General features: G+C 50.5%; 1 protein-coding gene across 1 annotated transcript; it reads left to right on the top strand.

The window, feature by feature from the left end:
- The first annotated feature begins 1333 nt into the window (after window positions 1–1333).
- LOC144736492 (uncharacterized) lies at window positions 1334–22566 on the top strand. Its single transcript, XM_078619033.1, has 16 exons — window positions 1334–1395; window positions 2951–3004; window positions 3353–3397; window positions 4225–4278; window positions 6713–6757; window positions 8213–8266; window positions 10287–10340; window positions 11323–11376; window positions 13958–14011; window positions 14697–14750; window positions 16609–16653; window positions 18190–18243; window positions 18826–18870; window positions 20794–20847; window positions 21444–21497; window positions 22407–22566. Exons 3-16 carry the CDS (start codon window positions 3377–3379, stop codon window positions 22467–22469), a joined length of 705 nt encoding a protein of 234 aa, XP_078475159.1. The 5' UTR covers window positions 1334–1395; window positions 2951–3004; window positions 3353–3376; the 3' UTR covers window positions 22470–22566.
- The last annotated feature ends 1466 nt before the right edge of the window (window positions 22567–24032 follow it).

Raw genomic sequence — 24032 nt, 5'->3', positions numbered from 1 at the left:
TTTACCCGGTGAGGCCCACTGAGCCGTATCGCGAGATGTTGACTACCTCGCCTGGTGTACAGGAGGTCGTGGGTTCTATCCCGACCTTGACGCCTGCTGCTGTATATTTGGAGTTTGCGCGTCTCTCTCTCGTCATCATCACGGTGGCTAGGAGATGTTAACTCCCTCGCCTGGTGTACAGGAGGTCGTGGGTTCAATCACTACCCTGACGCCTGCTCTGTACATGTGGAGTTTGCGTGTCTCTCTCATCATCATCACGGTGGCTAGGAGATGTTAACTCCCTCGCCTGGTGTACAGGAGGTCGTGGGTTAAATCCCGACCCTGACGCCTACTCTGTACATGTGGAGTTTGCGTGTCTCTCTCATCATCATCACGGTGGCTAGGAGATGTTAACTCCATCGCCTGGTGTACAGGAGGTCGTGGGTTCAATCCCGACCCTGACGCCTGCTCTGTACATGTGGAGTTTGCGTGTCTCTCTCTCTCTGCTCCGTGGATTTTTCTCCACGCCCCTCCGGCTTTGCCCCCCTCTGCATTTAAGAATGAACCATCACGTGCGTTCAGAGTCATTTGGCTGCCGCTATGAATTCTAGATTTGAAGCTTTCGTGGCTGCAAGGATTCATACACTTAGGTTTTTTCGGTAAAGTCACGTAGGTAAAAAAAATTTTTATTAATAAAAGTAAAATAAAAATAAAAAATAAAATAAAAAATCACTTTACTGACTATTCTCGGTTTTATTTTTATTTTACTTTTATTAATTTTAATTAAATTTTTTTACCTACGTGACTTTACCGAAAAAACCTAAGAATTGCTGCTATGAATTTGCACACGCCGAATCGACAACAACGACGATGATGATGAAGCCACTTTGTTAGGCTGTCAATTGTGATTGTCCAAATTTCGATTTAAAGCTTTCGTGACTGCAGGGATTCATCTTCTTGGTTCTTTCGGTAAAGTCACGTAGAAGGGAAGTAATAAAATAATAAAAATAAAACATAATAAAATTATTCTCACGACGTTTCGGCCACAACGCAAGCAGCCGTCCTCAGGTGAAAACCAGGTCCGGTAAAGTCGCCTCGACGGACCTGGTTTTCACCTGAGGACGGCTGCTTGCGTTGTGGCCGAAACGTCGTGAGAATAATTTTATTATGTTTTATTTTTATTATTTTATTACTTCCCTTCTACGTGACTTTACCGAAAGAACCAAGAAGATGTGATTGTCCAGTTCAGGTCGCTTCTGAAAATAAAAGAGAGAGAGAGAGCGCTACATCTTAGAAAATGTTTTTTTTTTAAACAACGATGACGACTGACTTGTGCGAACCGGTGTTTGTTGATGTTCTTTACGTTTCGAGGGCATTCTGGGACTTCCGGGGAAGATTGGCGACTCGGGACGTCTGGTAGGCCGTGCGATCGCTCCACCCCGGATGTTTATTTCAGTTTTTCAGTTTCATTTATTTGGTGTAGCCCTGTGAGCCACTCGGCTCTTGAATCGGGTGCAACCGCAAGCAACTAAAACATGAACAAGAAACCATCGTAAAGTGACTATGTGACTATGTGCAAACAGGAAATCCAGGAAAATAATGTAAGAATGTACACCATTGTAACCTCCTTTGCGAGTAGAAAAATATGATAATTGTTTTTTGTGTGTAAATGCTTACCCCGAGCTCTCATACTCTGATGGTGCATTGTCTTTGAGTTGTGCGCCTTTTGGCGTCATCTGGTCCAACACCATGTGAGACTAGGCTCTAAGAAAAGCTGTCTCGGGTGTGGACCAATCAACTTCAAGGACAGTGCATACATTATCAGAGTTGTGTTTTTTGTTTGCATTCCGACCGCAGGTATTGTGGTCAATGCAAACATGATTCCTTGTAAAAAAAAAGGTGTCAGTTTTGTTGCCAGATAAAAGGGTAAAAAAAACAATTATCATATTTTGCTACTGGCAAAGGAGGTTCCAATGGTGTTGTGTTTTCGATGATTTGACCTCCGAAAACAAAAAGTCTGACCGCGTCTCAGCACCTTCCAGAAAGGGCATCTCGCATCCCCAGGGGGTGGCGTGCCCCCCCCCACCCCGGGTTAAGAAGTGCATTTATTTATTTATTTCAAAGTTCATTTATTAGGTATAGCCCTGTGAGCCATTCGGCTCTTGATAAGAAGACCCCACTGATCCAGATTGCACACTCATTTCTTGAGAGCTGCTTTTGAGTGTTTAATGTGTAACACGGTTGGCTACGTACGGTGCTAAAGAAGTTCAACAAGCAGTAGATGCATAGAGACGCGCTTCTGCGGCCGTCTGGAACGTTTCTTCCTTCCGATATTTGAAAGCCGCTGGGAGATACGATGCACTTTTCAATCATCAGCTAGATTTACGAACTAATTTCTTTAGAACTCGACTTAAAGCTTTCGTGACTGCAGGAATTCGTATTCTTTGGGGTCTTTCGGTAAAGTCACGTTAGATAGGTTGAAAGAAAAACAACAACAAAAACTACGTTTCGATTTAAAGCTTTCGTGACTGCAGGGATTCATCTTCTTGGTTCTTTCGGTAAAGTCACGTAGAAGGGAAATAATAAAATAATAAGAATAAAACATAATAAAATACAATTCTCACGACGTTTCGGCCACAACGCCGAAACGTCGTGAGAATTGTCGGCAGACCTGTTCTTCACTGAGGACGGCTGCTTGCGTTGTGGCCGAAACGTCGTGAGAATTATTTTATTATGTTTAAATTTTATTGTTTTATTACTTCCCTTCTACGTGACTTTACCGAAAGAACCAAGAAGAAAAAAACTACGTTTTTTATTTTCTTTCGGAACTGATGTTTTGCGTTTAGTTTGTAGCACGGTTGTCTACGTACGGTGCAAAAGAAGTTCTACGTGCACGCACACACGTGCGTGCGTGCGTGCCGTGGTAGTTCTATCCCCGATCAGCACGGACATTTCCAATGTGCGCTTGCAGGGATTTGTGGGTGAGCCCGGAGAGAGGGGACTGCCAGGTTTGGATGGGAACCCGGTAAGTCGCTGTGTGTGTGTGTGTGCCTACACGGTATGAACCGGTCACGGACCTCCCCTAGGTCGACTCAGCCTCAAATGTGTACCTGGTGCGATGCGTAATTGTCGATGTTAGGGAGACAAAGGCGTGGTGCTGGCCACCCACCCCCTCGTGAGCCATGGCGGCCTTCATAGGTGCTGCTGCTCGCTAACAGCACTTGCCCCGACAGTCTGTAGAGGCTACACGGGGGGGTCTTTGCCTTTGTGTATCCATTGGTGTAGCTCAAGAAGCCAACGGTAGCTGTGCCAGTGGATTGATTTGTTATTACGCCTGCCCGCGCCTCACTCTGATTGGCTGCTGTCTTCCCAGGGTGCACTTGGAGCTCCTGGACCAATGGGAGTGAGAGGGCTGGCGGTGAGGCCTGCTCTATAACACAAGCGGATTACTATATTTAATGAATGGATTACTTTCTAATTGAACGATTACTTTTCGACTCAATCATTGAGTTACTATCTGACTACGTCATTGAATTACTTTCTAAAAGCGGTTGATTTACAATTCTGATTCAACAGTTATATTACTTTGAAATGTACGAACTAAATTCTCATTTCGGAATTAGATTGCTTCGTAATTTTCCCGTTTGCCACTTTCTTATTTACTAACCATGTCTCCCATTTCACTGTTGGATTATGGGGGTGTCCCCCCCCCCAAAGCTATTGAACGCAGAATACCGGTGCATTGTTTGGCTTGTGATTGTGCCTGCCCAGGCTCCCCCTCTGATTGGCTGCTGCCTTGTTTATGTTTGCCCAGGATGCACTGCGAGCAAATGGGGGTGATATGGTGGGGGAGAAGGTCAACCCTTCTCTTGTGTGGGGAGCGGTGGTGTAGCGGTTAGCGCTACGAACCCAGCGACCCGAGTTCGATTCCCGCTCTCGGCCAACACCCTGTGACGATTATCTGAACCGGTCCTGGGCCTCCCCTAGCTCGACTCAGCCTCAAATGAGTACCTGGTGCGATGTGTAAAAGGCGGCCGGGCGTTGTGCTGGCCACCCACCCCCTCGTGTGCCGTGCCGGCCTTCATTGCTGCTCGCTGACAGCACTTGCCCCAACAGTCTGTCGAGGCTATATGGAAGATCTTTGTCTTTGGAGGTCACTCCCTCTCTTATGCTCTTCGCCATGTTTTCCCTCCCTCCCACTCCCTCCCCACCACCACCACCACCACCAATCTTGTTGCAATCCAGGGAGACCAAGGCTGTGCGGGCTCTCGGGGAATTCTCGGGATTCGAGGATATAAGGTCGGGAATTCCGGACTCGTCCCATCCCAAACCTTCACGCGAACGCGGGTTAAATATGTACATAAGTAAATAAGTAGGGGGGAGTGGGGTCCAAAGGGGCAGCCCTGCAATTTCCCCACGCCCGCCACTGCTGGCGAAAGGGGGCTCTGCGCCACGGGCAGTCGTGGAGAGCTCCTCTCCGGAGAGAGGTTATTGGGGCGCTGATAAAATCGTACACCTGATTTGAAAAAATCACGGATTTATTCCCCCCTAAACTCCTCTACTTGCGAACATTCGACTTACGGACTTGCAGAGACACGAACAAAGCCGGTCTGTACGTTCAGTGGCCTGTGTGGACCGAGAGTCGTGAGTTCAACCACCGCGCGATACATGGCGGTGGTGGCATCTACATCTACAGAACGTGAAGAACCAGTGGCATCTACATCTGCAGACCATGAAAAACCAGTGGCATCTACATCTGCAGAACGTGAAGAACCAGTGGCATCTACATCTGCAGAACGTGAAGAACCAGTGGCATCTACATCTGCAGAACGTGAAGAACCAGTGGCATCTACATTTGCAGAGCGTGAAGAACCAGTGGCATCTACATCTGTAGAATGTGAAGAACCAGTGGCATCTACATCTACAGAACGTGAAGAACCAGTGGCATTTACATCTACAGAACGTGACGAACCAGTGGCATCTACATCTGCAGAACGTGAAGAACCAGTGGCATCTACATCTGCAGAACGTGAAGAGCCAGTGGCATCTACATCTGCAGAACGTGAAGAACCAGTGGCATCTACATCTACAGAACGTGAAGAGCCAGTGGCATCTACATCTGCAGAACATGAACAACCAGTGGCATCTACATCTACAGAACGTGATGAACCAGTGGCATCTACATCTGCAGAACGTGAAGAACCAGTGGCATCTACATCTGCAGAGCGTGAAGAACCAGTGGCATCTACATCTGTAGAATGTGAAGAACCAGTGGCATCTACATCTACAGAACGTGAAGAACCAGTGGCATTTACATCTACAGAACGTGACGAACCAGTGGCATCTACATCTGCAGAACGTGAAGAGCCAGTGGCATCTACATCTGCAGAACATGAACAACCAGTGGCATCTACATCTACAGAACGTGATGAACCAGTGGCATCTATATCTGCAGAAAGTGAAGAACCAGTGGCATCTACATCTGCAGAACATGAAGAACCAGTGGCATCTACATCTACAGAACGTGAAGAACCAGTGGCATCTACATCTGCAGACCGTGAATAACCAGTGGCATCTACATCTGCAGAACGTGACGAACCAGTGGCATCTACATCTGCAGAACGTGAAGAACCAGTGGCATCTACATCTGCAGAACGTGAAGAACCAGTGGCATCTACATCTACAGAACGTGACGAACCAGTGGCATCTACATCTGCAGAACGTGAAGAACCAGTGGCATCTACATCTGCAGAACGTGACGAACCAGTGGCATCTACATCTGCAGAACGTGAAGAACCAGTGGCATCTACATCTGCAGAACGTGAAGAACCAGTGGCATCTACATCTGCAGAACGTGACGAACCAGTGGCATCTACATCTACAGAACGTGACGAACCAGTGGCATCTACATCTGCAGAACGTGAAGAACCAGTGGCATCTACATCTGCAGAACGTGAAGAGCCAGTGGCATCTACATCTACAGAACGTGATGAACCAGTGGCATCTACATCTGCAGAACGTGAAGAGCCAGTGGCATCTACATCTACAGAACGTGAAGAGCCAGTGGCATCTACATCTGCAGAACGTGAAGAGCCAGTGGCATCTACATCTGCAGAACATGAACAACCAGTGGCATCTACATCTGCAGAACGTGAAGAGCCAGTGGCATCTACATCTACAGAACGTGATGAACCAGTGGCATCTATATCTGCAGAAAGTGAAGAACCAGTGGCATCTACATCTGCAGAACATGAACAACCAGTGGCATCTACATCTGCAGAACGTGACGAACCAGTGGCATCTACATCTGCAGAACGTGAAGAACCAGTGGCATCTACATCTGCAGAACGTGAAGAACCAGTGGCATCAAAAAAATTGTAACACTTATATGGGACTATCGTTTTTAATGAAAAAATAACGGATAATACACTGTAACATGATAACAGATGTTTGTTAATAGCTTCAAAAAGTCTCCCACTTGTTCGCCATCATTGGTCTTCAGAACATATTTATATTCTTGCAAATTCTAAGAAGTGTTAACTTATTTTTGAAGCACCCTGTATTTGGAGTTTTCGGTGTCTCGGGTTTTTCTCCGGGTCCTCCGGGTTTTCCCCTCCGGAGGACCCGGCTTAAGGAGCGGACTGATGATGATGATGATGACGATGGTAGTGATTGTTGTTGTTGTTGTTGTTTACGATCGTGTGTAACCCTCGCCGCCATGTGTTGTTTCAAGGGCTTGTCCGGAAGCAGAGGGGAGGCTGGATTGAAAGGTGATAAGGTGATTTACATGAAACATATTCGTGACCGTATCTCAGAGCGGAATCTTAGGGTTAGATCGCGTAAATATAAATGCGCGCACACCGCCAATTCCTAAGGCGGTGCCACGCAAACAAAACGTGACGATGAGTGAACTGCCCTACCTTATCACAGACCAATTCTGAACTCGTTGGTCACCCCGTGCCCCCTTATCAATCTCAGCGTTCATCCTACAAAGTCCCAATACAAGGGAGGAACACAAACAAATAGGCAAAAATGTGTTGCCCCTTTTGAAACGGCTGTACGCCGTATGGACCTGAAAACTCAATTTCCCTGCACAAGAATACGGGGTGAAACCGTACGGGTTGACGCGCTATGCGGTTGCGTGTTGGAGATGTAAACCCACGACGGCATTTACAATTCGAGTAGCCGTGACGTATTGCCGGTGATTACAACAACAGCAACAATAACAGCAACAACAGCAACAACAACAACAGCAACAACAGCAACAACAACTGGCTTCATCAGGCAATTTGCCAGAATTGTGAAGACATCCTCCTGCTTTCTGAGTCAGGGTGATGTCATCGCTCCGAGCGTTTATGTTTACGCGATCTGACCTGTAACAAAAACCTTTATTCTGAATAATATTGATCGCGAAATCCTACGTGTTAAATAATAATAATAATATCCACGGCAGTGATAGGGGTTGGGGTAGTGATAGGGGTTGGGGTAGTGATAAGGGTTGGGGAAGTGATAGGGGTTGGGGTAGTGATAGGGGTTGGGGAAGTGATAGGGGTTAGGGTAGTGATAGGGGTTGGGGAAGTGATAGGGGTTAGGGTAGTGATAGGGGTTAGGGTAGTGATAGGGGTTAGGGTAGTGATAGGGGTTAGGGTAGTGATAGGGGTTGGGGAAGTGATAGGGGTTGGGGTAGTGATAGGGGTTGGGGTAGTGATAGGGGTAGTGATAGGGGTTGGGATATTCATAGGGGCAGTGATAGGGGTAGTTATAGGGGTAGTGATAGGGGTCGTAGCTGCGAAGCCAGGAATAACCGCAGATCCGTATCGTGCAGCCTGCAAGAAACCCGAAATAATCACGCGACGAACATTGTACGTGGAACTTATTTCGCACCGTACGTAGCCGACCGCGCTAATCGGAGGTGCGTTACTTTCAAGGGAAGGGCGACGGGGGAAGGAAAATGCTGCCCTCTGCTGTGTGTGTGCACCAATGTCACTTGAATAAGAAGAAGGGGAATCTCAGATGTAGCTCTGTCATATCCGCTTCCACGGGCTGTTCTGTGCGCACCATAGTGCCGCTTGAATAAGAATAAGGGGATCTCAGAGGTAGCTCTGTCATATCAGCTTCCGCGGACCGTTCTGCGTCCCGCGACGGCCACGTGACACCCACCGGAGTATCGCGGTGGCTACGAAGTGAAACGCTGAAATGAACGTCGCGTGATTCATGCCGTGTGAATTTGCAGGGACCGGAAGGCGTCCCCGGTGAAAATGGAAAACCCGGATTCCCGGGGGACAAGGTGAGAGGCCTAAGAGAGAGTCGCCTGGTTCAGGTGGCGACATTTTTAAGATTTTCCGAATTTTGACGATTTTCTTTTTAAACGCGTTCCTGTTTCGGATTGATCCGAACGCCCGGCAGAGGTCGCAAATGGGTTTTAATTCCTTACCCGTACCCGTACCCGGCCGCACCAGGGTTGCAAATGGGTACCCGTCCCCGGCCGTACCCGTACCCTACCCGTACCCGGCCGGGTATGGGTAGGGTACGGGTATCGGGTACCCGATTGCGACCTCTGGGATGAAGCCATGTTGCAGGCGCGGGTGGGTTGATTCTAGGAACTTGAATTGTGAGAAGAGACAAGACGTTGAGAAATGAGTGACAAACGGTAACTCACCAGTGACTCACGGTCTACCCGTACCCGGCCGCGACCAGGGTCGCTAACGGGTACCCGTACCCGGCCGGGTACGGGTAGCCGGGTATCGAGTAGGGTACGGGTATCGGGTACCCGGTTGCGACCTCTGACGCACGGCGTGGCGACGACAAAAAGAAACAACTCTGATGATGATAATGATATGCACTGTCCTTGAAGTTGATTTGTCCACACCCAAGACAGCTTTTCTTAGAGCCTAGTCTCCATTGGTGTTGGACCAGATGACCCCAAAAGGCGTCAAAAGGCGTCATCTGGTCCAACGAGCCAGGCAAAAGTATTCTTGGACAGGAAAATGTAGTTTCGTGGTCCATACGGCGTACAGCTGTTTCGGCAAAAACCGCCCAGAATGTTAGTCTATTTGTTTGTGTTTCTCCCTTGTGATGGGACTTTGTGGGGTGAACGTTGACATTTATGAGGGGCACGGGGTGACCAATAAGGTCTGAATTGGTCTGTGATAAGGTTGGGCACTGATAGAGAGTTGACAGGTATGGACTCTGATCGTAGCAATGTAAAACTATTAAATAATGTAAAAAATATTTTTGCCAGGTAAGGCCTCACTGAGCTATTTAGATTTATTTTCAGAAGCGACCCAGCGCTATCGCAAATGATCGCCTCAATTAAGTGGCTCATCGTCATCGTCATCATCATCGTCATCGTCATCATCATCGTCATCATCGTCGTCATCATCGTCATCATCGTCATCGTCATCATCATCATCATCATCGTCGTCATCATCGTCATCGTCGTCATCATCGTCATCATCATCGTCGTCATCATCGTCATCGTCGTCATCGTCGTCGTGTGGCAATGCACAGCGGCCAAAACGCGCGATGTCGATTCTAAACGAGGAGGGGAAAAAACCGGAGGACCCGGAGAAAAATCCACGCGACCACGGGGAGAGACACGCAAACTCCAAATTTACAGCAGCAGGCGTCAGGGTAGGGATCGAACCCACGACCTCCTGTATACCAGGCGAGGTAGTTAACATCTCCTAGCCACCGTGATGATGAGAGAGAGAGACACGCAAACTCCAAATATACAGCAGCAGGCATCGTCAGGGTCGGGATCGAACCCACGTCCTCCTGTATACCAGGCGAGGTAGTTAACATCTCCTAGCCACCGTAATGATGATGAGAGAGAGAGAGAGACACGCAAACTCCAAATATACAGCAGCAGGCATCGTCAGGGTAGGGATCGAACCCACGACTTCCTGTACACCAGGCGAGGTAGTTAACATCTCCTAGCCACTGTGATGATGAGAGAGAGAGAGACACGCAAACTCCAAATATACAGCAGCAGGTGTCAAGATCGGGGTTGAATCCACGACCTCCTGTATACCAGGCGAGGTAGTTAACATCTCCTAGCCACCGTGGTAAATCCACATGACCACGGGGAGAACTTGCAAACGCCATGACGTTACATTGCTGATGGCTGCCCATCACAACACCCGGAATTCCGGTAGAACGAGCGGAGTTACCCGGCTCGGTCACCACCCACGATGCTGTTGAATGCCCTTCAAACATTGAACGAGCAAATTGTTGCAAAGCGGCCGTGTTCACTACCCTGATGGATTCCCTTCCTCTCCCTCCCTCTCTCTGTGTCGCGTTCGCAGGGATATCAGGGCATTCCCGGCCTACAAGGACCACGTGGCAACGTTGGGCTCGCTGTGAGTTCCTCCTGCCCACTGACTGATCACTGAATGATCGCATCGCTGCCCACGCGCTTAACGATCCTCCAAGGACTCAACCCCTGCCTCTCCCCTCTCATCTCACTCCACTCCCCTCCACGCACTCTCCTGCCTCTCTCATCTCACTCCACTCCCCTCCACGCACTCTCCTGCCTCTCCCCTCTCATCTCACTCCACTCCCCTCCACGCACTCTCCTGCCCCTCCCCTCTCATCTCACTCCACTCCCCTCCACGCACTCTCCTGCCTCTCCGCTCTCATCTCACTCCACTCCCCTCCACGCACTCTCCTGCCTCTCCCCTCTCATCTCACTCCACTCCCCTCCACGCACTCTCCTGCCTCTCCCCTCTCATCTCACTCTACTCCCATCCATGCACTCTCCTGCCTCTCCCCTCTCATCTCACTCCACTCCCCTCCACGCACTTTCCTGCCTCTCACCTCTCATCTCACTCCACTCCCCTCCACGCACTCTCCTGCCTCTCACCTCTCATCTCACTCCCCTCCATGCACTCTGCAGGCTTAACTCTGCATAGCTTCCGAGATGTGACAAGTTCGGTCGGGCAGGTTCCGGGTGATTGATCTTCCCATAGACTCAACACTGCCCATAGACTCAACACTGCCCATAGACTCAACACTGCCCATAGACTCAACACTATCCATAGACTCAACACTGCCCATAGACTCAACACTGCCCATAGACTCAACACTGCCCATAGAGTCTATGGGCAGTGTTGAGTCTATGGGTAGTGTTGAGTCTATGGGTAGTGTTGAGTCTATGGCATAGACTCAACACTGCCCATAGACTCAACACTACCCATAGACTCAACACTACCCATAGACTCAACACCACCCATAGACTCAACATGGCTGTTGTACTGTAGTAATGGTTGTTGTTGTAATATAGTAATGGTTGTTGTTGTACTGTAATAATGGTTGTTGCGTGCGTCACTCTTGAATCGCCAGGGCATCGACGGAGACAAAGGCCTAGAGGGTCCGGCAGGACAGCAGGGACCCGAGGTAACTGAGCAGGCGGCAGGAGGCAGTTGAGCAAGCAGGTTGCTGCCTTCCCTGCATGGCAGAGGTCGCAAACGGGTTTTGATTCCTTACCCGTACCCGTACCCGGCCGCACCAGGGTCGCAATCGGGTACCCAATACCCGTACCCTACCCGATACCCGGCTACCCGTACCCGGCCGGGTATCGGGTAGGGTACGGGTATCGGGTACCCGATTGCGACCTCTGGGATGAAGCCATGTTGCAGGCGTGGGTGGGAGGATTCTAGGAACTTGAATTGTGAAAAGAGACAAGACGTTGGGAAATGAGTGACAAACGGTGACTCACCAGTGACTCATGGCCTACCCGTACCCGGCCGCACCAGGGTCGCAAACGGGTACCCGTACTCGTACCCGGCCGGGTACGGGTAGCCGGGTATCGGGTAGGGTACGGGTATCGGGTACCCGGTTGCGACCTCTGCTGCATGGAGTCTTTAGAGTTGTGTCTCCTCCATGTCGTCTGTCTGCTGTGGGTGGTCGGGTTGTGAGCTGGGAAGTGGTGGTGGTGGCGGTGATGGTGGTGGTGGCGGTGATGGTGGTAGTGGCGGTGATGTTGGTGGGGCTGGTGATGGTGGTGGGGCTGGTGATGGTGGTGGCGCTGGTGGTGGCGGTGATGGTGGTGGTGACGATGGTGGTGGTGCTGGTGGTGGTGTTGGTGCTGGTGGTGCTGGTGTTGGTGGCGGTGATGGTGGTAGTGGCGGTGATGGTGGTTGCAGTGATGGTGGTGGTGCTGGTGATCGTGGTGGCGCTGGTGGTGGTGGTGCTGATGGTGGTTGCAGTGGGGTGGTGCTGGTGGTGGCGGTGATGGTGGTTGCAGTGATGGTGGTGGTGCTGGTGCTGGTGGTGGTGCTGGTGCTGGTGGTAGTGATGGCTACACTGGTACTGCACGTGGCGTGTCTCTGCACTGTGATCCACCACTGTGGAGGCAGCAGCGAGGGGTTAGTGGATCACCGCAGAGATTGGGGTTGTCAAACTCCCTCCATGTCCCGTGGGTGGGAGTCGAGGAGCCGTGCCCCGGCTCTGTCAGGAGAGGGCGGTACTGAGCAAAACATGGACTCCACCTGTTCCGTCTAAGGCAGGGGTCGGCAACCTACGGCTCCGGAGCCGCATGCGGCTCTTTGCGGGCTGCTTCTTGACGATATGTACGTGAGTACAGTATGTACTCAGATGCATTGCGGCTCTTGAAATACTGAATTTTGTACCGAATTGGAAAGAAATGGCTCTTCTTGTTATTTTGGTTGCCGACCCCTGGTCTAAGGGATCGAGTGTTTCTCCCTCGCATGCGTGAAGTTTCTCCCACTCCTCGTCTGTGGTTCCTTCTCCTGCTGCCTCTGAGTCGTCCCCTCTCTCTCTCTCTCTCTGAGTCGTCCTCTCTCTCTTTCTGAGTCGTCCTCTTTCTTTGAGTCGTCCTCTCTCTCTGAGTCGTCCCCTGTCTCTCTGAGTAGTCCTCTCTCTCTGAGGCATCCTCTTTCTCTGAGTCGTCCTCTCTCTGAGTCATCCTCCCTCTCTGAGTCGTCCCCTCTCTCTGAGTCGTCCTCTCTCTCTGAATCGTCCTCTCTCTCTGAGTCGTCCTCTCTCTTTCTCTGAGTCGTCCCCTCTCTCTCTCTGAGTCGTCCCCTCTCTCTGAGTCGTTCTCTCTCTGAGTCGTCAGCTCTCTTTCTCTGAATCGTCCTCTCTCTCTGAGTCATCCTCTTTCTCTGAGTCGTCCTCTCTCTGAGTCATCCTCTCTCTCTGAGTCGTCCCCTCTCTCTCAGTCGTTCTCTCTCTCTGAGTCGTCAGCTCTCTTTCTCTGAGTCGTCCTCTCTCTCTCTCTGAGTCGTCCCCTCTCTCTGAGTCGTCTTCTTTCTCTGAGTTGTCTTCTCTCTCTGAGTCGTTCTCTCTCTCTCTCTGAGTCGTCCTCTCTCTCTCTCTGAGTCGTCCTCTCTCTCTCTCTGAGTCGTCCTCTCTCTCTCTCTGAGTCGTCCTCTCTCTCTGAGTCGTCCTCTCTCTGAGTCGTCCTCTCTCTCTCTCTCTCTGAGTCGTCCGCTCTCTCTCTCTCTGAGTCGTCCTCTCTCTCTGAGTCGTCCTCTCTCTGAGTCGTCGCCTCTCTCTCTCTCTCTCTGAGTCGTCCGCTCTCTCTCTCTCTGAGTCGTCCTCTCTCTCTGAGTCGTCCTCTCTCTGAGTCGTCGCCTCTCTCTCCTCTCCCTACGAGAGAGCGCGGAGCGGATACGGTGCGGGTCGGTGCCGGCCGCACCGAGACGCGACGCTCCCCTTCGCCGATTCGACGCGTCGCTTAATCCGTGGGATGCACTCGCAGGGGCGTGCGTTGGGCACGCGTCACGGGGTCCGGCGCGTGGTGCGTCATTGTCCTCCCTTGTGTCTTCCCCTGTGTCCTCCCCTATGTCCTCCCCTATGTCCTCCCCTGTGTCCTCCCCTGTGTCCTCCCCTGTGTCCTCCCCTGTGTCCTCCCCTGTGTCCTCCCCTGTGTCCTCCCCTGTGTCCTCCCCTGTGTCCTCCCCTGTGTCCTCCCCTGTGTCCTCCCCTGTGTCCTCCCCTGTGTCCCCATCAGGGTTTCCCCGGAGACATCGGACTCCCTGGACCCAATGGTCCCGAAGGACCGATGGTGAGAGCTCGTGTTTTTTTTCGGTCGTTTTTCCTCCGCAATGTCGACCGCCCCCCACCCCGATTTGTTGTGATCGGTGTCCAGCCCGGCATCGAGTGAGAAGTCCCCGCTTGGGGAAGGGCACGATTCTTCGCATTGCGGCAGGGGTGACCGGGGTGAATGGGTGGATGAGCGAGTGAGTGAGCGAGTGAGTGAGCGAGTGAGTGAGCGAGCGAGTGAGTAGGTGATTGGGTGGTTGATTAAGTGATTGAGTGGACGAGTGAGTGAGTGAGTGAGCGAGTGAGCCAGTGAGCGAGTGAGCGAGCGAGTAAGTGAATGGGTGAATGAGTGGGCGAGTTCGTGAATGGTTGTTTGAGTGGGCGAGTGGGTGAGTGGTTGGGTGAGGGAACGAGTGGGTGAGTGGGTGAGTGGGTGGTTTCTTGAGTGGGCGAGTGAGTGAGAGAATGGTTGTTTGAGTGGGCGAGTGAGTGAGTGGGTGGGTGAGCGAACGAGTGGGTGAGTGGGTGGTTGGGTGGGTGAGTGAGTGGGTAAGTGAACTGATGTAATCAGTACGTGATCGGAATGGGGAAGGGTTCATTTTGTAGGGGAACTTCTTCACGCAAGCCATGAGTTTTTGTTCTCGCCTGCCAGTACGGTTACAGGGCTATATGGTCAATGTCGTTGTCCTTGTTTCGTATTTTTCAAGGGACTTCCTGGGGCAAGGGGCTTTCCGGGACCGCTCGGAGGTCAGGGTCAAGAGGTCAGTAACTTTGGAAATGCGAGGGTTGGCGCGTCACGTAGGGATCTGCGTACTCGCAAACTCGCCGGGATTGGGAGGGGGAGGGGTCAGGCAATAGCAGTACAGCAAGAGTTGTCTAGAAGCCTTCCATCTGGATCTGTCAGTGGGTTGTCTCCGGGGTCTCTGGGTCCCCAGTGGCATCTACATCTTCAGAACGTGAAGAACCAGTGGCATCTACATCTGCAGAACGTGAAGAACCAGTGGCATCTACATCTGCAGAGCGTGAAGAACCAGTGACATCTACATCTACAGAACGTGAAGAACCAGTGGCATCTACATCTGCAGAACGTAAAGAACCAGTGACATCTACATCTACAGAACGTGAAGAACCAGTGGCATCTACATCTACAGAACGTGAAGAACCAGTGGCATCTACATCTACAGAACGTGAAGCACCAGTGACATCTACATCTACAGAACGTGAAGAACCAGTGGCATCTACATCTACAGAACGTGAAGAACCAGTGGCATCTACATCTACAGAACGTGAAGAACCAGTGGCATCTACATCTGCAGAACGTGAAGAACCAGTGACATCTACATCTACAGAACGTGAAGAACCAGTGGCATCTACATCTGCAGAACGTGAAGAACCACTGGCATCTACATCTACAGAACGTGAAGAGCCAGTGGCATCCACATCTGCAGAACGTGAAGAATCAGTGGCATCTACATCTGCAGAACGTGAAGAACCACTGGCATCTACATCTACAGAACGTGAAGAGCCAGTGGCATCCACATCTGCAGAACGTGAAGAACCAGTGGCATCTACATTTGCAGAACGTGAAGAACCAGCGGCATCTACATCTGCAGAACGTGAAGAACCAGTGGCATCTACATCTGCAGAACGTGAAGAACCACTGGCATCTACATCTGCAGAACATGAAGAGCCAGTGGCATCCACATCTGCAGAACGTGAAGAACCAGTGGCATCTACATCTGCAGAACGTGAAGAACCACTGGCATCTACATCTACAGAACGTAAAGAGCCAGTGGCATCCACATCTGCAGAACGTGAAGAACCAGTGGCATCCACATCTGCAGAACGTGAAGAACCAGTGGCATCTACATTTGCAGAACGAGAAGAACCAGCGGCATCTACATCTGCAGAACGTGAAGAACCAGTGGCATCTACATCTGCAGAACGTGAAGAACCAGCGGCATCTACATCTGCAGAACGTGAAGAACCAGCGGCATCTACATCTGCAGAACATGAAAAACCAGTGGCATCTACATCTGCAGAACGTGAAGAACCAGCGGCATCTACATCTGCAGAACGTGAAGAACCAGTGGCATCTACATCTGCAGAACGTGAAGAACCAGCGGCATCTACATCTGCAGAACGTGAAGAACCAGTGGCATCTACATCTGCAGAACGTGAAGAACCAGTGGCATCTACATCTGCAGAACGTGAAGAACCAGTGGCATCTACATCTGCAGAACGTGACGAACCAGTGACATCTACATCTACAGAACGTGAAGAACCAGTGACATCTACATCTGCAGAACGTGAAGAACCAGTGACATCTACATCTACAGAACGTGAAGAACCAGTGGCATCTACATCTACAGAACGTGAAGAACCAGTGTATAATCACGAGATGATACAACTGTTAAAGCCATGCCCGGTATTATGTCTACACGCCGTACAACGCGTTTGGAATTGACAGTCGTAAAGTTGGGACTTGCGAACAAATCGACTTTACGAACAGACAGACCTCTGGAACCTAACCCGTTCGTAAGTAGAGGAGTGCCTGTGTATACACACACACGTACATCAGCGTGGTTATCTTCCCTGCGTTGCGTACGTCTCGCCTAGGGTGACCAAGGACCCACGGGGCCACCTGGCAAGGCCGGCTTGACGGTAACGACGCACTTCACGCAACGTTGACCCCCGCCGTCACGACAACGTTGGTGACGTTTTTGTTGTTGCGCCTTTTGGCGTCATCTGGTCCAATCCACGTGAGACTAGGCTCTAAGGAAAGCTGTCTGGACCAATCAACTTCAAGGACAGTGCATATCATTATCATGATCAGAGTTGTTTCTTTTTGTTTGCATTATGACTGCAGGTATTGTGGTCTATGCAAACATGACTCCTTGTAAAAAAAGGTGTCAGTTTTGTTGCCAGATAGAAGGGTAAAAAAACAATTATCACGTTTTTGTTGTTGATGTTGTTGTTCAATTCGTACGGACGCGTCTTGCGGCTAACGGTACCACTCCGTTCCCGCATGAGGGTTGGACGGGGCGAGGGGGCGATCGTTTATTTTCGTGAAATGTTTCGTGATGAACGTAACGGTCCGAGCATAAAACAATTGTTTCCCCGTCATTAAGTTTCCCCCCGCCACCCGACGCCGGATCACGTGGCGTGGCCTGTGCGAGGGTTGATGGTTCACCACACAGATGTTGTTGTTGTTGTTGCTGTTGTTGTTGCGAAACTCCCTTCTGACCCGTGGGTGGGTATCGAGTAGGAGCCGTGCCCCTGGCTATGCCAGGAGAAGGCGGTTCTCAGCAAAGTGTGGATTACACATACTCTTAGTTCTTTCGGTAAAGTCACGTAGGTAAAAAATGAAATAGAAATTAATAAAAATAAAAGAATAAAAATCACGACGTTTCGGAGGCAACACAAGTCTCCGTCATCAGGTGGGACCGTCACAGCCAGATTTGCTGCATCAAGTGTTGCCTCCGAAACGTCGTGATTTTATTATTTTATTTTTATTAATTTTAATTTCATTTTTTACCTACGTGACTTTACCGAAAGAACTAAGAGTATGAATCCTTGCAGTCACGAAAGCTTCAAATCTAGTGGATTACTCCCCATCTGTTCCATCGGGTCAGATGTTCGCCACTGCTATTGGTCGTGAGCGGGAATCGAACCCGGGACGCCGGTTTCGTAGCGCTGCGCGCTAACCGCTGCACCGCCGCTCCCCACGCTCCACGCACACACAAAGATCCCCCGTGTAGCCTCACCAGACTGTTGGGGCAAGTGCTGTTAGCGAGCGCCTACGAAGGCCGGCACGGCACACGAGGTGGTGGGTGGCCAGCACCACGCCCGGCCGCCTTTGTCTCCCCGGTGGCGATGTTTACTACACACCGCACCAGGTACATCATTTGAGGCTGAGTCGATCTAGGAAACGAGGCCCAGGACCGGTTCAGATAAAATCGTCACCAGTGTTGACCTTCTACGGGAATGGAACCCGGGTCGCCGGGTTTAAAAGCACAGCGTAGCGCACACCACCGCTCCCCACGACGACACACGGACACACACACAGGCACTCAGGTTACGGGTAGCCGTTTGCGACCCTGGTGCGGCCGGGTACGGGTACGGGTAAGGAATCAAAACCCGTTTGCGACCTCTGGTCTGGCCCCGGGTTCCAATGAGCGCTCCTCTGCTGTTCCACAGGGCCTCCGCGGGAGGAAGGGAATGTCTGGCGCGAGCGGACTGCACGGCCCAAAGGTAATTCGTCTTATTGCGAATTGCCTGCTGCTGCTGGTAGTATTCAGTCAGTGTTGAGTCTATGGGTAGTGTTGAGTCTATGGGTAGTGTTGAGTCTATGGACAGTGTTGAGTCTATGGGCAGTGTTGAGTCTATGGGCAGTGCTGAGTCTATGGGCAGTGTTGAGTCTATGAGCAGTGTTGAGTCTATGGGCAGTGTTGAGTCTATGGGCAGTGTTGAGTCTATGAGCAGTGTTGAGTCTATGGGTAGTGTTGAGTCTATGGGCAGTGTTGAGTCTATGGGTAGTGTTGAGTCTATGGGCAGTGTTGAGTCTATGGGCAGTGTTGAGTCTATGGGCAGTGCTGAGTCTATGGGCAGTGTTGAGTCTATGAGCAGTGTTGAGTCTATGGGCAGTGTTGAGTCTATGGGGAGTCGTGTGCATGTTGAACTTCTTTCGCACCATATGTAGCCAGCCATCCAAATCGGATGTGCGGTTGATAGCATGGCGAAGCGCTGTGGTGCCTTCACAATCCACCTAGTGACGAATGGCTGCTGTTGTTGTTGTCCCTGCTGTTGTTTGTTGTTGTTGACGGTTGTTGACAGGGGGAGCAGGGTGACACAGGGCTGGTGGGATCCGGTGGAGACCCGGTGAGTACGCGCATGCGGCAACTCACTCACTCGACTCACCGCTCACGTGCGCTTCCGCCGGGTTAAGCTAGACTACGAAACTAAACTCATTACAGGCAGTCCCCGACTTACGATGGAGATGCGTTACGACGACCCCATCGTAAATCGAAAATATCGTAAGTCGAAGATGGCCTATAGCCTGCCCAGGAGGCTTACAGAATGGTGATAATTTAGCAAAACAGAGCGATTTACAGTACCGTACTGTATAAACTATATGCTGTGTGTATTTATTAATTACAATACTGTATTGCACAGTAAAATGTAAAGTAAAAAAAAACAAGGTCAATTCCTAGCCTACCTATATGAACTGCAAATTAATAGAAAGTTTTTTTCAGGAAACAATCCTCTCTGCTATTAAAACGTTTAACATGCATTGAACGTATCGTAACGTATCATATTGTGCTGTACTCACCAAGATTATGTCCGTCGTCTGCACACTTGAACGATGTTAGGTTGTTGATGGCAATTTTGTCGTATCGCTATCGCCATCGTAAGATCGAAATATCGTAAGTCGGACCCCATCGTAATTCGGGGACTAACATCGTAACTCGGGTACTAACATCGTAACTCGGGGACTATCACCGTAACTCGGCGACTGCTATTGTTACTCGGGGACTACCACCGTAACTCGGGGATTGCCATTGTAACTCGGTGACTACCACCGCGACTCGGGGACTATCATCGTAACTCTGGGACTGCCATCGTAACTCGGGGACTGTCGCCGTAACTCGGGGACTCTCTGTAGTTTTTTTTCTACCAGCTAAGGCCCACTACCGAGCTATTATACAGCTCTTTTTTAGAAGCGACCTGGCCTTCGCCAATGATAGCTTCAACGAAGTGGCTTCTCGTCGTCTTCATCACGTGGACATTTCTAGCAGCGGGCAAATCCTCTAAACGCGTTGTGACGTTGATTCTAAACGTGGAAGGAATAAAATCCGGAGGACCCGGAGAAAAATCCACGCGACCACGGGGAGAGAGAGAGAGAGGGAGACTCCGCAAACTTCAAATGTTTCAGGGTCAGGATCGAACCCACAACCTCCTGTATGCCAGGCGAGGGAGTTAACATCTTGCAACCGATGGTTGTTGTTGTTCGGCGCGAAGTTCGACGTTTTGCTCTGCCTGCCGGGAGCAGCAGCTTCTTTTAGCCAAATGAATTTGAAATGAACGTTAGAACTGACGATACCCCAGTACATCTGAGTGCTTCGTCGAGTGATTTTAGATATGGTTGATGGTGATGATGATGATTGATGATTATATTGACAGTGATCATGATGGTGGTGGGGATGGGAATGATGATGATGATGATGTTGTTGAGAAATATATGATGATGATGAGAGATATATGATGATGATGAGAGTAATGAGAATTGTATGATGATGATGATGAGAGATGTATGATGATGATTGAAGATAGATATGATGATGATTGATGATGAGTGATATATGATGATGATTGAAGATAGATATGATGATGATGATGAGAGTAATGAGAAATATATGATGACGATGAGAGATATGATGATGATGATGATGAGAGTATTGAGAAATGTATGATGATTGATGATGAGTGATAACGATGATTGATGATGGTCAAGATCTTGTTGGTGAACATTGCAGCAATTGTGATTGTGATGTCGATTGGAAGAGAAGATTGTCGATTACGATCATGATCTCGACTTAAAGCTTTCGTGTCTGCAGGAATTCATATTATTTGGGTCTTTCGGTAAAGTCACGTAGATAGGTTCAAAGAAAAAAACGTCGTAGTTTTTTGTTATTCTTGTTATTTTCTTTGAACCCATCTCCGTGACTTTCGCGACAGACCCAAAGAATATGATAATGATGATTATGATAACCACCTTAAATTATCAATTCCGTTTCTTTGCAGGGCCCATTGGGAAATATTGGACGCATGGGGAGAATGGGTCAAGTTGGACAGAAGGTCTGTTGTTGTTGTTGTTTTATTGTTATCGCAGTAAAACCTCATTATGTGATAAGTCGTAATTGGGGATGATTTGGCACGGCTCCCCTTCCAGGCACACACGCACGGTGTCTTAGTATCGATTTAAAGCTTTCGTGACTGCAGGGATTCATCTTCTTGGTTCTTTCGGTAAAGTCACGTAGAAGGGAAATAATAAAATAATATTAAATACAACATAATAAAATTATATAATAATATCATAAAATAAGCTAATATAATATAAGAAAGTAATAAAATAAAATTATATAATAATATAATATAATAAAATAGTAAAATAATATAATTATATTATATTATTATATTTCGATTTAAAGCTTTCGTGACTTTACCGAAAGAACCAAGAAGATGAATCCCTGCAGTCACGAAAAAGCTTTCAATCGAAATTTAATAGAAATAATAATAGAAATAAAATAATAAATCACGACGCTTCGGAGGCAACACAAGTCTCCGTCATCACGGCAAAATTGAGTATTCCGCCGTTGCCGATCATTGCTACAACGCCGTGGGCTCTCATGATATTGTCTTTTAGAACTCGTTGTTGTCTTTGTTGTTGGCAGGGAACGCGAGGGCTCACGGGGTCGCCAGGTCCACCTGGAGAGAAGGGAGTTCCGGTGAGTCGGAGGGAAGTGGCTCAATGGGGAACGGAGCCCTTGGCAGTGATTCTCAATGCCCCACTCCGCTCCACGCGCTCTCCTGCCTCTCACCCTCTCATCTCACTCCACTCAACTAACTCCACTCCCCTACACACTCTCTCCTGCCTCTCCCCTCTCATCTCACTCCACTCCCCTCCACGCACTCTCCTGCCTCTCTCCTCTCATCTCACTCTACTCCCCTCCACGCACTCTCCTGCCTCTCCCCTCTCATCTCACTCCACTCCCCTCCACACTCTCTCCTGCCTCTCTCCTCTCATCTCACTCTACTCCCCTCCACGCACTCTCCTGCCTATCCCCTCTCATCTCACTCCACTCCCCTCCACACTCTCTCCTGCCTCTCTCCTCTCATCTCACTCCACTCCCCTCCACACTCTCTCCTGCCTATCCCCTCTCATCTCACTCCACTCCCCTCCACGCACTCTCCTGCCTCTCTCCTCTCATCTCACTCTACTCCCCTCCACGCTCTCTCCTGCCTCTCCCCTCTCATCTCACTCTACTCCCCTCCACGCACTCTCCTGCCTATCCCCTCTCATCTCACTCTACTCCCCTCCACGCACTCTCCTGCCTATCCCCTCTCATCTCATTCTACTCCCCTCCAAGCTCTCCCCTGCCTCTCTCCTTTCATCTCACTCCGCTCCCCTCCACGCTCTCTCCTGCTTCTCCCCTCTCATCTCACTCTACTCCCCTCCACGCACTCTCCTGCCTCTCACCCTCTCATTTCACTCCACTCCCCTCCACGATCTCTCCTGCCGCTCCCCTCCCATCTCACTCCCCCCCCTCCCACACGCTGTCTCCTCTCCAGCAACCGATGCCCTCTGCGCATATGTCTCCTCCCTTGACTTCACGACCTCTTTCTGCTTCCTTCAGGGTCACTTTGGACCAATCGGTGATCCGGGATCTCTGGGACGTCAAGGAATTCCCGTGAGTTGAGGAGGCCGGGTGGTGGCGGGTCAGAGGTCGGAGGTCAGAGACGCTGAGACCGCCACCACTGAGAGGCTGGGTTACAATCCGGGGTCAGCCGCCCCAATTACAGCGATTAGACCGGAGTGAGATGCGAGGGGAGAGGCAGGAGAGAGCTTGGAGGGGAGTAGAATGAGATGAGAGTGGACAGGCAGGAGAGAGAGTGGAAAGGAGTGGAGTGAGATGAGAAGGGAGAGGCAGGAGAGTGCGTGGAGGGGAGTAGAGTGAGATGAGAGGGGAGAGGCAGGAGAGTGCGTGGAGGGGAGTGGAGTGAGATGAGAGGGGAGAGGCAGGAGAGTGTGTGGAGGGGAGTAGAGTGAGATGAGAGGGGAGAGGCAGGAGAGAGCGTGGAGGGGAGTGGAGTGAGATGAGAGGGGAGAGGCAGGAGAGAGTGTGGAGGGGAGTAGAGTGAGATGAGAGGGGAGAGGCAGGAGAGTGCGTGGAGGGGAGTAGATTGAGATGAGAGGGGAGAGGCAGGAGAGTGCGTGGAGGGGAGTGGAGTGAGATGAGAGGGGAGAGGCAGGAGAGTGCGTGGAGGGGAGTAGAGTGAGATGAGAGGGGAGAGGCAGGAGAGTGCGTGGAGGGGAGTGGAGTGAGATGAGAAGGGAGAGGCAGGAGAGTGTGTGGAGGGGAGTAGAGTGAGATGAGAGGGGAGAGGCAGGAGAGTGCGTGGAGGGGAGTGGAGTGAGATGAGAGGGGAGAGGCAGGAGAGAGTGTGGAGGGGAGTAGAGTGAGATGAGAGGGGAGAGGCAGGAGAGTGCGTGGAGGGGAGTAGATTGAGATGAGAGGGGAGAGGCAGGAGAGTGCATGGAGGGGAGTAGAGTGAGATGAGAGGGGAGAGGCAGGAGAGTGCGTGGAGGGGAGTGGAGTGAGATGAGAGGGGAGAGGCAGGAGAGAGTGTGGAGGGGAGTAGAGTGAGATGAGAGGGGAGAGGCAGGAGAGAGAGAAGTGTGTGAGTGGGTTGGTGAGTTGGTGGGTTGGTGGGTTAGTGTGTAAGTTAGTGGTTGAGTGTGTGAGTGCGTGAGTGTGTGAGTGGGTTGGTGGGTTAGTGTGTAAGTTAGTGGTTGAGTGTGTGAGTGCGTGAGTGTGTGAGTGGGTTGGTGGGTTGGTGTGTAAGTTAGTGGTTGAGTGTGTGAGTGCGTGAGTGTGTGAGTGGGTTGGTGGGTTAGTGTGTAAGTTAGTGGTTGAGTATGTGAGTGCGTGAGTGTGTGAGCGGGTGAGTGAGTGGGTGGGTGGGTGAGTGAGTGGGTGACTGAGTGGGGAGGTGGGTGACTGGGTGACTGTGGGTGAGTGGGTGAGTGAGTGAATGTGAATGGGTGCCTCACTGTGTGAGTGAGTGAGTGGGTGAGTGAGTGAGTGAGGAACTGACTGTGTGAGTGAGTGAGTGAGTGGGTGACTGACTGTGTGTGTGACTGACTGTGTGAGTGAGTGTGTGACTGACTGTGAGTGAGTAGGTGAGTGAGTGAGTGTGTGACTGACTGTGTGAGTGAGTGGGTGTGTGACTGTGTGAATGAGTGACTGACTGTGTGAATG

The sequence above is a fragment of the Lampetra planeri genome, chromosome 61 (genome assembly GCF_965212315.1).
Source record: "Lampetra planeri chromosome 61, kcLamPlan1.2.h2, whole genome shotgun sequence".
NCBI lineage: Eukaryota > Metazoa > Chordata > Hyperoartia > Petromyzontiformes > Petromyzontidae > Lampetra > Lampetra planeri.
This window is presented reverse-complemented; position numbering and strand designations above follow the sequence as displayed.